Source organism: Heteronotia binoei, chromosome 16 (genome assembly GCF_032191835.1).
Source record: "Heteronotia binoei isolate CCM8104 ecotype False Entrance Well chromosome 16, APGP_CSIRO_Hbin_v1, whole genome shotgun sequence".
In the NCBI taxonomy this organism is placed as follows: domain Eukaryota; kingdom Metazoa; phylum Chordata; class Lepidosauria; order Squamata; family Gekkonidae; genus Heteronotia; species Heteronotia binoei.
Window position 1 is genome coordinate 967,028 of NC_083238.1, and position 16,802 is coordinate 983,829.

Here is a 16,802-nt window from a genome sequence, read left to right on the forward strand (position 1 = left end):
GCAGATTTATCTTCCAGAGTTTTGGTGCTACAACTAAGAAGGCCCTCTCTTGGGTTTCCAGCCAGCCAGCCTCAGATGATGAGGCATGTGTAGCAGGGCCTCTGAAGATGACCAGAGTGACTAGATAGGTTCATATAAGAAAAGGTACTTCTTAAGGTACACTGACTCAAAGCCATATATGGCTTTAAAGGTCAATACCAATAACCTGAATTCAGGCTGGAATTCAGCCAGTGTAGATGAGAAAAGACTGGAATGATATGGTCCTTACAACGCACTGTGTCCAACATTCTGGCTGCAGCACTGCAACCCAGCTGCAGCTTCTGAACAATTTCAAGGGAAGCCCTGGGTACAGCACATTGCAGATGTTACTGGAACATGTACCACTGTGGCAAGATGTATACACCTCTAATAAGTATTATGGTCTTCCAATGAATTATGTGGGTCTATGAGAGAGCTCAAACATCTCACCTTTAGACCATTTATAACTGGACTTTCATTTTCTTTAAAAAATAGAAACAAAAAATTGTCTTACCACTTCTGGAAGCAACTTAGTTGTAAGGTCATGGATGGCTTTGATCACTATACATAGAGAAGACAGAAGAAATATCACACCCAAGATGGCACAAGCTCTGCAAAGAAAAAAATATTCATTACATGTTTGGAGTTCTGTATCCTGTTGATTAATGGTGAACACTGGACTTTGTCAACATAACATTTAGGAAACGATTTTTGAGAGAGAAAATGAGTGAGTGAATGAATGAATGAATACTGGGCCCTTTTAGTAGTGCTGCCAACCTCCAAGTGGGACCTGAGATATCCTAGAATTACAACTGATTTTCATATGACACAGACTAGTTCACCTAGAGAAAATGACATCTTTGGAGGATGGGCTCTATGGCGTCACATCCAAGCTGAGTCCCCCCTCTCCCTCCGCAAACTTTGTCCTCACCAGGCTCTACCTCCTGCTCTCCAGGAATTTTCCACCCCAGGGTTGGCAACTCTACGTTTCGCTCACCTGACTGGGGAATCGAAATAACTGTCAGGAGCAACAGGCACTAAATTAACTAAATGAAATATCTGGAACTGTAATGAAATCTCATAGTCAGAGCCTCATGGAAATGTCTGTTCGTGTTTTAAATATGTAGGTGCCTACTTGGAAAAAAAGATTTTTGCGATTTCAGTTTTACATTAAAAAAAACACATTGAAGAATATACTGATATACTGGAAATAACACTTTTATAAACCAATGTTATTTTTAATGATTATACTAAACAAGATACTGAGTTCTGGATCACAGCATAAAGCAGAATCTGTCACTGGAAAAAGCCCAACTAAAGGACACTTAGGAGATCCATGATTGGAGCTCCCAATATGTTTTCCAAGCTTTAAGAGCAGCTAGGGAATGGAAGAATTCACTTTACAGTTGACTACAAGATGGAGAGATATTATACCACAGAACAAAAAGTGCTAGTATCCCTCCCCTTCCCCAACCTGATATTAACACCAGTGTGTGTGTGTATGGGGTGGGGGGTGGGGAGAGATGTATAAACACCAGAATCAGTGAGCATTCCCTCCCTCCCAAGCAAGGTCCTTAAGTATCTCAAGGAACCCAGTTTCTACTAGGAAAAGAGTTACCTTTATTATTTTCCCCAACATATACATCACTCATGTGCAGTTAAGTCACAACCAACTAATGGTGACCCCAGAACCATGGGGTTTTCAATGCAAGAGATGAGCAGAGATGCCTTGCCTTGGCCTTCCTCTGCATTGCAACCCTGGACTTCCTTCATAGTCTCCAATCCAAGTACTAACCGTGGTCAGCCCTCCTTAGCTTCCAAACTCTGATGAGATCAGGCTAATCAAGGCTATTCAGGCTGCTACACACATCACTACTTCGATCCAAACGGTTAAAATATATATTTTGAGAAATCTTATCATGAATCGCCCAGATGTACCCTAAACTACCTAAAGTTTGTTACTAATGGAATCCACTTTATATAGCCCAATGTTCACTAAATCCTGTGTAAACTCTCCAGTTATCTAAATGACACATCTTTCATCTTTCAGGCCATTCTGGTAAATGATCCAATATGATAACTCACTTTATAACCACATGTCTTTTCTTTATTACAATAAAAGAAGGAAATAAATGTTCTTCATCTGGCATCAGTGACTGGCATCTAACTAAGAGCACAATCCAAAGCAGTTATAATTAACAGAGAACAGTGGAGCTATTTTTTACTCCGCAGATATCAAACACTCCAGTGGCTTGACAAAACATGCAAAATTTACATCACTAAAGAACCAACAAAAGACTTGGCAAAAGTCTAGCAATATTAAGAAACAAAATTCACTGTCAGACTCTGGATTTGCTGGATCCCAAACCTGAGAAAGCCCTCAGGAGAGATGCCCACCCCACAAGGCCAGGTTCTGGAGAAGGAAACCCTGTCCCCCACAAATATGGCAATGGCCCCACCAGGTCCCTTACCTCTGTCACCATGATGGGTGACCAAGGTGCAATGAGTGAGCTCCTGATGGCTATCAGGGGCCCACAGCTCAGGAGGTTTGCAGACAGGCCAGGAGACAGCAGGGAGGGAGCAAAATTTCCAGCAGCCATAATAAATGGCCTGGAGGAGTCTGGAAAGGATGAAAGCCCCAGAACTGCAGCAGGCGATGATGTGGCCAGCCCCCTTGACCCAAGAGATGCAGCAAAGAAGAAGTCTGCTCAGCAGGCTTCCAGGGGAGATGACTAACAGTGCCTGGTACACTAAACTCCCATGTGGAGTGATGCATGCTTGCATGGGTGGGTCTGGCCCCAACCCACACCAAGGGCCCCAGCAGTCAAGGGGGCAGAATCCCCTGGAAAGGGGAGTTGGGAGCCAATGGCCAGAACCCAGCCTTGATGGACAGGGATTCAGGCCAGTGGAACAACAGTGGTGGTTGACAGGAGGCTCCAAGGGGTATAAAAAGGAAGCTCCCAGAACAGGACAGGGATGATTACTCCCAGTCATTGAGGCAAGAAAGCTGGAAAGTGCTGGGAATAAGGAAGAGGATGTGGGTGAAGAAACCCTCACTTTTTCTTCCCAGATGTGTGGCCTGGGGAGGCTTCCCACTGAAGGGTTGCAAGATGTAGTGGAGAATGCACAACACAACGTGGGCTTGATATTGTAGTGGAGAATGCAGGCATGTCTTTTCCAGTAGGGCACTCCCTACCTCACCTATCCACCCTGACTGGTTGGAAGAATGGGTGGCTGTTATTGCATCTACCTCAGTTAAATGAGGTGGCTGTTATTGCATCTACCTCAGTTAAATGAGAAGGATCCCACAGAGTGACAGAGGAAGGTAGCAAGAAGGACATTAGCCCCTCACCTGGGAACCACTTTGGCCCAATGGACCTCACCCAATTTGACCAATGACTGGCAGAGCACCAGGCATAACTACTCCAAGAGGTGACAGAGCAGCTCTCATCAACTCAGCCTCTTTGATGTTTATCAAATAAGGTATTTATTGAAAGAGATACACAGTCACAGTAAAAGACTTCTTTGTTAGAACTGCCCTTCTGAGGTAGGGTTAGGTACTTATACACTAATCATAGCCATTAGTTCATGTAAGCAATATCAGGCACACAAAGAAAACCAGCAAAAGCATTTAAAACATATTCCCATAACCCACCCACCCCAAACACACACACACACAGTTGCTAAGTATCTTTCCCCTGAAAATGAAAGTTAGAGTACACTCTCCAACAATGGTTCTTCTGGCTGACTGTGTCCTTAGCTCCAACTTGTTACATCATTAGTCTTCCCATTTTCCTCATCTTTGTACCTAGGCTGATGCTGCACCAAGTATCCATCCTAACCCATCTAGACAAACAGTCCTTCCTTGTTCATCCAGCCAAGTCTTTGTGATGCTTGCTTAACCAGCAGACTCATCCACAGTCAAATATAGAATGGCTAGGAATAAGGCCTGTTGTGAAAATAAATACAGTGGGCTTTAGAAAGAAGCTATGGGTAAGGGCTAGGGTTGGGGAGGGAAGGGAAGGGAAGGGAAAAATAGAGGAAGGCCAGGCACAGGTACAGACATCTTTCTTACCAAATGCAGAAGACTTAACATTATACCAAAGGGACTGAAAATTTTAAAAAATTCACTTCAATCCACTTGCCCCACAAACTATGGTGAGAGTTTTTCACACATTCTCCAGAGGTACCTGAAGAAGTTCTCGTGAAATGAAAAGTTTCTGGCAGCCTCAGTTACTGAAGGGAAATTGAAATAAATGACCCCAAAATGACTGAATTTAAAAGGTGAGTAGTTCCCCTCTGGGGGGGGTGGGGGTGGGTGGGATCCCTCTGGGTGTCCTGCCCCCCCTGGGAAAGTGCACGCGCAATACATCGCCTCTCCTTTCCCGGTGTAGTGAACGCTGCGTGATCACTGTCTGGCTATCCCTGGCAGATGGTCACTGCAATGGCCTCTCCTACATTACTGCATCCGTGGCAACACCTTCTCGCTGGTCCCCCCCCCCCCCCCCCGTTTTCACAGAGTTTGCCACGTCATGGTGTGACCGAATGTCTGGCGGTATAACCGGATGGGCAGGCTGGACTCACCAACCTTGTCAGCCAAGAGAAGAAAAACTCTAACATCAAGCCCGGGCAGACAGAGCTCGTTAATGTAACATCTACCACCTGGAGGACTCGCTGCCGGCTTCCCGGCTTACTGGGCCATGGCAGATGACCCCATGGTGAAAGGGTGGAGCCAGTACTGTGCACACTGCGCTTCACCTAAAAAATTCCTCTGCACAGGCCTGAAGGGTATCCACACCCACAACCCACAACATACCAAGTCCTGCAGCAATGGGCAAGGGGCGAAACGGCAGGTGGAAGATGCCACTGGAAGCCGCAGTCCCGATCCTGCATGTAGGCGGTTCAGGGTATTGGTCGCCTGATGCTGACCTGGAGATGAAAGCATTTTTCGGCAGCACCCTGAACGACCAAGCAGCCTTATTTAGGGACAGCACTGCTTGCTCCATATGGAGAGGGGCCTAGAAAAGGTGGCCTAAATAAAGCTCATCTCCTCCCCCCCCCCCCCAGTTGGCTAGCCGCAATCAACAGGCATCCTTACTTGCGGTTGAAAAATAACAACAAAGAAAAGGCATGCACCTGCCTCACAAAGTGTGCAAAGACTAAAGCTTGCGTGTTGGAATATCAGAACCATGCTTGACACAGTAGACAGTGGTCGCCCTGAACAACGCTCTGCTCTAGTTGAAGCATGGAGGCACACCATCCACCAGGCTGTCTCTTCCTTCGAGAATGCACGCATAGCTGGTCTTGAGGACAAATGGAGATTGAGGAAGAATCATACTGCTACAGCACCAACCCCAAATCAGACTTTTCCCTGCAGCCACTGTGGCCGGACCTGCCTGTTCCACATTGGTCTTGTCAGCCACCAGCAAGCCTGCAGCAGACGTGGACTACTGCACCTTTCTTAAATCTTCGTTCGTGAAGTCAAGCCGAGAGAGAGAAGTTCCCCTCTGCCTGCAAGTGAACTTGGCAGACAGGTGCTGTGCCTTCTCCGTGGCCCTGCTGGCTGTCTTTGGAGCAGCATCCAGGACAATTGGAAGAAACGCTGCGCAAGGCCAGCTCCGGGGGGGCCTCCAGCTCCAGCCATTCAGGCCCCCAAATTCAGTTCCCCAAGCCCAGGCCTCCACAGAGTTACAGGGCAGGACCGATCTGGGTTTTTGCTGTCGGGGTGGGGGAGAGCTGAGAGGGCACTGCCTGCTCAGCTGCATGGCACTCATGGTAGGCTTTTCTTTGCAGCGCAGCTCATTGGCTTCCATGGGGGTTTGGTGCAAGAAAAGTCTTTCTGAGTTGCCTGCCAGAGAAGGCCTGTTCTGGCGCCAGGTTGCTGCTGCCTCCAGAATGCTGGGAGGCAGGCAGGCTGACAGAGAGAGGACAGGGAGGGGGGCAAGGAAAGAGAAAGGGCAGGCAGGAGTGAAAGCTCTTTCTTTGCCAGGCCATTAGAAGTCCCACAGCTCCTGGGCAGCAGCAAGCTGCCAAACACCCTTCTGCTCTGTGAAGCAGCAGAATGAGTGCCAAGAGTGCAGGCCACCCCAATGGCAGATGGAGAGCAGAGGGGTTAGCTGTGAAAGGTTTGGGAAGAGAAGCAACCTGGACACCAGGCTTCCTTGCAAACAGAAATGGAGCTGGGCAGGCACTGCCATTGTAACCCCAGCATGCAACTCCTTTGAAGGCTCCCCCGCTCCCTGATTTCCCAGCAGTCCTTTGTGTCCCTTTGGAAATGCTGCAAACCTGCTTTGGGGTTGTAATGTACTGGGGTCGGCGCAGTAAGAGACCAGAGTCGGAGAGTGATTTCAGCAAGCTTTACTTCAGGAACACACACACAACACACTGAGCTCTGTTCAAACTTCCCGCTCCTTTATACAATTCTTGCCCCCTTCTGATTGGTCCTTAACTATCTACACGGATTGGCTATTTACGGGTACAGTATGAGCCTGGATGTTGATTGGCTACTTATGTTTCAATCCTTCCCCTGATTGGGCACGCTTAGGCCTTCTCTGGAACCCTGGTGTGGAGTTCAAGCTCTGGCTTGTTCGGCTTCCCTCCAAAAGTAACAGTTCCCTTCAAAAGTAACAGTTCTCCCATTTGAGCCTAGGACGCAACAGGGGTAATCTCAAAAGCCAGAGAAATATTGCTCAGCCATTTCTGGTGGGGTCTCGTGGCACAGTGAACTTCAATGAACTTCTCTATCAACTCTTTTCTCCTTTGCTCATCCACACACAATACAGTGAGAGAGGCCCAGTGTGTATGCATGAATTGTTGCCAACAAGGATTTCCTTTTATATATATATAGAACAGTCTTATTTTGTTGTCAATTTGGCATTTATAAAAATCACCATGAGATGTCAAACTTCATGTAGCCAGGATGCAATGGCTTTTCTATACTGGTAAAGACTCCTTCCTTTAAAACTAAATATTGTGCTTATAATATTATATTTGTTCCACTCACTAACCTGTCAGTTGTGACACTTCTCTTCTCTCTAGGCACAACTGTTCACTTGATATACCAGCACACCATTACCAAAACTGGTATCACTGTCAAATAATTTCCTATGCAAAAACCCAACTTCCAACCTGAGCGTTATAAAGCTTGTATATTTTATATTTAAACACATCAAGAGGGCGTTAGATAAAAATATGGAGCAGAAGTCCATCAGTGGCTATTAGCCACAGTGTGTATATGTATGTATGTGTGTGTGTGTATAAATTTTTTGGTCACTGTGTGACACAGAGTGTTGAACTGGATGGGCCATTGGCCTGATCCAACATGGCTTCTCTTATGTTCTTATGATATTATGTTTGCTGGAAAAGTAGGTGTAATCTCTAACTGAAGGGTTCAGTTCTCTCCAAGTGTTATGAAGATGGTATTTGGCAAACAATTTGGAAAGTTTAGTTCGTGTGGGAGCAGAATTAGTAAGTCTAGGGTTCTTAAAGATTCTATCAAATTTCCCATTGGCAATGAAGTTGAAATCACCACCAATTACCAATTCATCTCTCTGAAGAGAGTGTAGTGATTGAAATACAAGGACTAAAAAGGATATTTGGTTTTTATTTGGGGCATAAGCTGATGCAAAAGTGAATTGTTTACCTTCAATGTTACATTTCAAAAATAGATAACGACCTTGAGGATCAGCCCGGGAATCCTCCAGGATGAAATTGATCTCACATGCAAACAATACGGCAACACCTCTGGCCTGGGAAGGGCCTGGAGCCTGAAATTGTAGAGGGTAGTTTGTATACTTGAAGACTGGACAGATATTGGAGCGGATGTGGGTTTCTTGCAGGAATAAAATATGTGGGCGTCTCTGTTTAACAAACTTAAGTACTCTTTTTTTCTTTATCAAATTGTTAAGGCCTCAGATGTTGACAGAGGAAAACTTTAGTACGTCAGTCATAGCTATGAATAAAACAAGGGCAGCAATAAAAATGTAAAGAGAAAGACCCAATAGAACCGATCTCTGAGGATATTTATTTATGTGTCCCATATATAAGTATGTCTGTATGTATAAAAGAAATAAATAGATAAATAAATAGAATAGATAGATAAGTAAAGTTTAAATTAGCACAAAAAGGATCAAATATAAAACTGTCAATCTGAATGTCTGAATAAATTCCTACCAGAATAGTTAAATTAATTCTATTAATCCTAAACACAATTCTATTGTTTGCTATTAATCCTAAACACAAAATTCACTAAGATTAATTAAAATTAAACAGGCACAACAAATTACTCAAAAGTTAAACTAAGCAACACTAAGAAAAGTAAATGTACCAGACATTGGGGGAAATGGCAGACATAGAAGGGGCATCAACTCTATGGGCACCTGATACAATAGACCAGAATTTTTTAGAGTTCTTTAAGAACTCTGGTATAGCTCCTCCCATTGAAGTTTAGCATAATCATTCTTTTTGCTTATAATAACCCGGGACAGCTGATTTTTAAGATCAAAGTACTCTGATGGTAAAGACAAAGCCCCAGAGTCGCGGTAACATTTGTAGGTGTTACGCAACAGAGTTTTAATGGCTCTACATTCTTCATCAAACCAGGGCTGCAGAGATTTTATATTTCTTCCTTTTTTTACATTTTTAGGTTTAACATTTTGTGAACTAAGAATGTTAGATACTAGAGAATCATAGGCTATTATTAGCACTGAAGAATTAGTTGTGGTGGTTAAAACCCTTCTAAGATTCAAAAGGGAATGAGAATTTAAAAGTAACTGAGCTGCTTGTTTAGTCTGACTATTCCAGCAGATTTTTGGTAAGGATGTAGACTCCAACAAGTGTATAGAGGGATTAAGGGAAGTGTCTGGGGAAGATTCTGTATGAAGGGTCAAGATAAGTGGAAGGTGATCACTAATAATGAGATCACCTATACAGAAATCTTTTATGTAAAATTCTAGTGAGAAAGGGACAGTAATATAATCAATTATACTGCAACCTTTCTTAGAAATGAATGTAAAATCCCCCGAATGAGAAAATCTTTCCAAACCATTTAACCAGACCCTATTGTGTTGGATACAAAATTTGGCAAAGCAAATGACTCTGACTCAGAGAGCCTTTTATATCAACTGCTCTCAGAATCTAATTTGTCAAATTGGCTAGTATTTATTGAGAGGAAAATAAAATCTATGGGCATTGATTTAGATTCACTTCTTATGCTATCCTTAAAAGAAGCTTTTTTGAAACTTAAGCTCAGAATTCTAGATATTGAAATGCAAACGTTATATAGCCTGGCCAACAAGTCCTGCTCCCCATTGAATTTCGAACTTCCTCTTTCAGTAGGGAAATTAGCGTCGTATTTCTCCTCTCTGCAAGCTCCACAGCAACGGCGTGCATTCTCGTTAACGAGATGTAATGCATTACCATCTGCTATCCTATTTGGTAGATTTAACAGGATTGAGTACTCTAATAGACACTTTGTAATTCCAAGTGTATTGAAACTATTTCCCATGTACTACTGAACTGTCCTCTTTATGATGATATTCGTCGTATATACTTGAAAGATATCTTAGCAGATACGTTGGGCTGTGCTGATTCAGGAAAAGTCCACAAACTTTTAAATGACACTTGCGCTGAGGTAACTTTAATGGTGGCTAGATTTCTCCAACAGGCCATGGAAATACGACAGAGAATGGTTCTGTGTTTTAACAATTTATTGATAACATATGGTTACAAAACTTAATTATAAATTTTCTATACTAACCCATATGATATTTCATTCCCCCCTCCCTCCAATGTTTGACTTCCCCGAAGTTATAAATTTAAGTTCAATACTAAAGGTACCGCTAACCAATCAAAGTTCAATATTTTTTTTCTCCTTAATATTAAAAAATTGTCCAATGTCTTTTTACATTCCACTCTTTCTCCATATATCCTTTAAATTTCTTCCATTCCTTTTTGAATATTTCTAAATCATAGTCTCTTAAACTTCTAGTTGGTTTGTCCATCTCACTCCATGATAAGACTTTCACAATCCAATCCCATTTTTCTGGTATTTTTCCTTGCTTCCACAGCTGCGCATACAATGTCCTAGCAGCTGAGAGCAAGTACCAAATTAAAGTCCTGTCTTCCTTTGGAAATTTTTCTAATTGTAATCCAAGCAAGAAAGTCTCTGCAGTTTTTTAAAAATCATAACCCAAAATTTTGGAGATTTCTTGTTGTACCATCTTCCAGAATTCTTTCGCTTTTTCACAAGTCCACCACATATGAAAGAAAGAACCATGTTTTTTATATTTCCAACATCTGTCCGACATTTTCTTACTCATCCTAGCCAGCTTTTTTGGAGTCACATACCACCTGTACATCATCTTAAAACAGTTCTCTTTGATACTCTGACAAGTTGAGATCTTCATCGAGTTCTTCCAAAGGTGCTCCCACGTATCCATTTGTATTTCCCTATTCACACTGATTGCCCATTTGACCATTTGAGATTTTACTACTACTTCTTCTGTAGACCATTTCAATAATAATTTGTATACTTTTGATATTAATTTTTCATTATCTCCAAGCAGGACCCTTTCTAGTTCTGTTTGCTCACATCTAATTCCTTCCGATTTAATATCATTTTCCATCAAGCTTTTAATTTGTTGCATTTGAAACCAATCGTACTTATTATTTAACTCTTCTGAGGATTTTAATTCAATTTTATCTCCTTGAATCTTAAGCAGTTGATTATATGACATCGCTCTTTCTTCATCGGATTCAGCTGTTATTTTTATTACTTCTGCTGGCACTATCCACAGCGGTTTTCTCTCATCTCCATATTTCTTATATTTTATCCAAGTGTTTAATAAACTGTTTCTGATATAATGGTGAGAGAAAAAACCGTCCATTTTGTTCTTCCCATAGCACAAATACGCGTGCCAGCCGAATTTATTCCCATGAGCTTCTAACCATAAAGGTTTTTTATCTAACAGCATCATCCAATCTTTAATCCATGTCAAACAAACCGCATCGTGATACAATCTTAAATCCGGGAGTTGAAAACCACCTCTCTCTTTGGCATCTGTTAAAATCTTCATCTTAATCCTTGGTTTCTTTCCGGCCCATACGAAATCAGAGATCTTCCTTTGCCATTTGTTAAATTGTTTGGTATCTTTTACAATCGGGATAGTTTGGAACAAATACATTATTCTTGGCAAAATATTCATCTTAATTGCAGCTATCCTGCCCAGTAATGACAGGTTAAGTCTATTACACTTCATCAAATCTTTGTCCATCTTACACCACAATTTTTCATAATTATTTTTGAATAGATCAATATTCTTCATGGTTATCTCTATTTCAAGGTATTTAACTTTAGTAGTGACTTCACAGCCCGTCACATTTTGCAATTCTTTGATTTTATTTGGTTGCATATTTTTGCATAAAAATTTTGATTTCTCTTTATTTATATATAGTCCTGCTAACTCTCCATATTTTTTTATCTTGGCTAACAGCAATGGTGACACTTGGATCAGATTCTCTATTATGAACACAATGTAATCTGCAAAAGCTTTATATTTGTAAGAGAATCCTCTGATTTTTAATTCTTCTATTTCTTTATCATTTTGTATTTGTTGTAATAAAATTTCAAGAGTCATTATAAACAACAATGGTGATAACGGACATCCTTGTGTTGTACCTTTGCTTACCTTCAGTTCTTTGGTAAGATCTGCATTTATACACAATTTTGCTTGTTGTTCCATATATATTGCTCTCGTCATTTTTATAAAATGTTCCCCTAAGTTTATTTTTTCCGTTACAGCAAACATAAAGTCCCAACTCAAATTATCAAAGGCTTTTTCTGCATCTACAAAGAATAAGGCCGCTTCCTTTTCTGGATGCTTCTCATAATATTCCACAACGTTAATAACAGCTCTTACATTGTCTCTTATTTGTCTTTTAGGAAGAAATCCAGCTTGGTCTTTTTTTATGAAGTTAATCAGATATTGCTTCAATCGTTCTGCCAAAATTCTTGTATAAATCTTATAGTCATTATTCAGCAGTGAAATTGGTCTGTAGTTCTTTACATTTGTGACATCTTTGTCTTCTTTAGGGATCAAAGAGATTACAGCTTCCTTCCAAGTACCTGGAACTTTCCCTTTTTCTCTTATCGCATTTAACAATTTCATTAGTTTGGGTGTTATCTCATCTTTAAGGGTTTTGTAAAATTTAAATGTAAATCCGTCTGGCCCAAGAACCTTACCTTCTTTCATTGCTTTTATTGCTGCTTCAATTTCAATTTTCTCTATTGGGTCATTTAAAATCTTTTTCATATACTCAGTCAGAGGTGCCACTTGTATATTCCATAGATACTCTTCAATTTTTTCTTTCCTAACATTCACACCTTTAAATAAATTTGCATAATATTTAAAAAATTCTCTTTTAATTCCTTCTTGATCTACTATTGCTTTTCCATTTACCATAATTTTATTAATGGTTTTATTTTCTTTCTTTTTCTTCATTTGCCAGGCCAAATATTTTCCAGGTTTATTCGCACTTTCAAACGATTTCTGTTTCAGACTTTTTAAACTCCATTCTAGTTCTTTGTTCAGCAAATGTTTGACTTGGGATTGTAATATTGTAATTTCTTTTATTAACTTCTTTTTCCCTGGCCTTTTTTTCAAATCCCTTTCTTTTTTATTTATTTCATTTTGTAATGCTAACAGCTGTTCTTCTTTGGCCCTCTTATCTTTATTGTTCAGTGTGATTAATAGTCCTCTCATCACTGCTTTGTAAGTGTCCCATACTGTTTGAAATTCCATATCATCAGTTTCATTTATTTGGAAAAAGCTGCAGTTTCCTTTTCTAAAAATGTCACAATGTCTTTATCTTGTAGCAAGTCTTCATTAATTCTCCATCTTCTTGTTTTCTTTTGTAGTTTTGTGGACCAGCATATTGGATTATGGTCTGCCCAAACCTTTGGTAGAATCTCTAATTTTTTTTGTTATGAGGCCCAAACTCTTGGAACCCCATAAGATGTCTATTCTAGAGAAAGAGTTATGTCTTGCTGAGAAGAAGGTATAGTCTCTTACTTCAGGGTTAAATTTTCTCCAGATATCTTCCAAATTTTCTTGTTTGACCAACTCAAAGAAAGAATTTGGTAATTTTCCTTCTTTGTCATTTTTCTTTTGGCTTGATCTGTCAATATTATTTTGTATTGTCCCATTAAAATCGCCCATCATCAAAATCTGATCATATGTCATCATCTAATTGCCAATTAATGTCTTTTAAAAATTTGTCTTTCGCTCCATTGGGCGCATATAATCCTAATAACAACGTTTTTTTCACCTCAATTGTCACTTCTATAGCAATATATCTTCCTTCTTTATCTTTAAATGTTAGTTTTGGTTCAAGTTGTTCTTTGATATAAAAGACTACCCCTCTTTTCTTTTGCTCTGCTAATGAAAAAAATTCCAGCCCCAAATTTCTATTCCACAAAAATTTGCAGTCTTTTTGTTGTATATGAACTTCCTGTAAACAAATTATGTTACATTTTTGTTTTTTAATCCAATGAAATGTTGTTCTTCTTTTCTGTGGTGAATTTAGTCCATTTATATTCCAAGATAGTAGTTTGTACTCTTTGTTCTCTTCAAAAAAGCTATGCATCTCTTGTTCATTCCTTATTGTAATACTTTTTCCATGTTGTTCAAAACCAAGACCTTCAGGTATTATCCATCTATATCTTGTGCCCTCTACACGCAATTGGTCTGTTAACTTCTTGTATTTCTTCCTGTCATTGATCACTTGTCTTGGTAACTCTTTCATTATTTTGATTTTACTCCCTTCTAAGATCCAAGCTTTTTGGAAACCTTTGTTCAAAATTTTTCCTGCCAGATCTTTTGATCTTAGTCTTATAACAATGTCTCCTGGCAGGCCTTTATTCTTTGCATATGCTGAATTGACTCTGTAGGTACCCTCCAACATACTTCTAAATTTGTCAGGGTCTTCATCTAAATATTCAGTGATAGTATTCACCATATATCCCATTAAATCCGCCTCTTCCTTTTCAGGTATTCCTCTCAGACAAACTTATGTTTCCATCAACTTGCAATCATGTATTGTAACCTTCTCTTGAAGTTTTAACAAGATAGAGGCATGTGTATCCACTTTTTCCTCTACCTCCAGAATGGTTCTGGAATGACCACATTTTATCTTTTAATTATTTAATTTGGCTAAACTCGACTCATATATATTTTACTTATTTTATGTATTTTAGCTCCCTATGTACTTTATAATCTAGGATTTTATATTATTTATATTGCTATTTTACCGCTAAATCTGTTTTATGCCAATAAAGCCTTGCTATTTGCTATTTGATAAGTAAATGTGATAAAAATGAATTATTGATATATTTTACAATATTAATAAATTATTAATAGTATTTAATATTTAACCCCTTAGGGGTTTTTTTACAAGTTGCCAATTTTCCCATAACTTATTTTAGTAAGAGGACTTTTAAAAGTACAGAAGAATGGAATATAAAAGGATATTGGACAATTTTTTAATAATGATCAAGTACTAGAAAAAAGTAGAATATAAATATAGGTTCTTATGGTTTAAGGGTACCTTTAAATGTTAGTATTTTAAGTATATAACTTCAGCGGGAGTCAAGTAACGGGGGGAGGGGGGATTAGAAAATAGCATATGGGATAGATAAAAAGAAGGTATTAATGGATGTGGTTACCAAATGTTAGCAATAAAATTGTGTTTTCACAAAAAATACATAAATAAAAGTGCAGTGTCCTTTTACTTTTCCTGATTTGGGTGGCTTGGATTTCTTGGGGTTAGGGTGAAGGGGGTTTTTTTTGGGGGGGAGGGGTTGGTAAAGTTCCTGTATTGTTAAAAGTCAAGTTTTTTACTGTTTTAAAAGGATTCTGTGTTTGATTTGTTGCTGCTGTGTTGTGCTGCTGTTGTTCCTTTTCTCTTCTGGTTCTGGTTCTTGTGGGGGTGCTGTTTGGCCTAATTTTCATTGTTAAAAAGGTCACTTTTTTAACAGTTGAGTTTGTTGGCCTTTTCTCAGTGATTTGTTTGGATCTATTCTCTGTTGTTGCTGGTTTTGCATCCTGTCCTGTTGTCCCTTTTCCTGGTTCTGGTTTTTGTGGGGGGGAGGGTGTTGTTGACTGATTTGGCCTGAAGTTTTTTATTGTTGAAAAGGTCACTTTTTTAACAGTTTTGTTGGCCTTTTCTCAGTGATCTATTTGGATCTATTCTCTGTTGTTGCTGGTTTTGCATCCTGTCCTGTTGTCCCTTTTCCTGGTTCTGGTTTGGGTGTGTGTGTGTTAAAAGTTACATTTCTTTCTGTCACATTTTGGTTTTTTTAAATTACGTTGGGTTGGTGTGGGGGGTGGGTCAGTTTCATGTTTTTATAGAGTTATTTTTGGAGTGTGACTACTAGGCCACATCGGGCTTCCTTTTAAAGAGACTAGGGTTGCAGTGCATCTTGCTTTCAGCCACTGAAAGCTGGTGCATCCTTAGATTTCCATAGGGTAAACCACAGCTTCTCTCAAGTTATAGAGGACACCTGATTTCTAGTTTGCAAGGAAATCCAGTTTGTCCCAGGATCTAGTTAGAGGAAGTTTAACTAGGAGGATATAAAAAGGATTGCCTTCATCTCAAGGTAGCCTTTTTAAAACTGTAGCCTGGTAGAGGCAGGATCACCTAGTCTCCTAAACTTTACCAGATCACTACTACCCCAACCCAAAGAAGGGCAGGTTAGGGACCAAACAAACAAACAAACAAGTTTTGGTGGGAGGGTTTTTAAAAAGAAGTCAGTGCACCTGTTAGTCCAAGGTACAGTGCAGTGAGTTAGGTTTGTAAAAAAACCCACTCTCATTTCAGGTTGTGTAAGACTAGCCAAGGGTGACAGGCAGCAGAAGAGGGCCCCTGAGGGCAAGGCCAAGGAGAAGACTAGAGGGGTGAAAGGGAGGGGGAGGACCCAGTTCCCCCCCCCCCACCTGTGCGTAGGGCCACTCCACAGCCGCCTTCCAGCACTCCGAACTCTGGCCGGAGTGTGATGAAGAAGTCCCACCTTGGGCCCTTCATTGAGGCTGCTGCTTGGGGCGCCCCCAGCAGAGGTGCCATTAGGTGCTGGCACTGAGCAGGGGTCTGCTGCTTGGGCAGTCTCTCCTCCAGCTGATGTCACTTGGCCTCAGCAGCTGGAGGAGGGGCAGCAAGAGCAGCCCTCCTTGGAGATGAGCTTTGGGGACAGTTTTCTGTCCAAAATGGTCACCCCAAGCAGGGTGCAGAGTGTCGTGCAGGAGCTGGAGAAGAAGCTGATTGAGGAGGACCAGCCCCTTTCTTTGGTTCCTTCAGGCACCAGCAGTCCTTCAGGGGATGGCCAGGAGGGCAGGCCGCATGGGGTGGAGGGGGAACAAATGGAGACACATGAGGTGCCTCCATCTCCATCCACTTCCCCCGGGCAGCCAGACACGATGTGTCTCCCCCGAGCAACTCACAGGAGGTGGCTCCAGACACCCAAGCTGCCAGTCAGCTTGGGCATCCATACACCTCCGAAGCCTGGAAGCATTTCCGACTTATGAACATAAGAAAATAAGAGAAGCCATGTTGTATCAGGCCAATGGCCCATCCAGTCCAGCACTCTATGTCACACAGTGGCCAAAAAAATTTATGTTGAATGCTGGATATTTATGAATTGTGTGTAAATTCATAAATGTATGGTGTGAATTCTACTGTATATTATATGTATTTCTATGATTAGTGTGTATATTTCAATAATTTGAATATTG

General features: G+C 40.7%; 1 protein-coding gene across 1 annotated transcript in view; it reads right to left on the reverse strand.

Moving 5' to 3' along the window:
* The window catches only part of TMEM163 (transmembrane protein 163), a 359,716-nt gene that overhangs the window by 159,979 nt on the left and 182,935 nt on the right, over positions 1-16,802 (reverse strand). Inside the window, exon 5 of the mRNA XM_060257116.1 lies at positions 533-629. Within this exon, the coding sequence (XP_060113099.1) occupies positions 533-629 (97 nt within the window). The remainder of the gene's footprint in view (positions 1-532; positions 630-16,802) is intronic.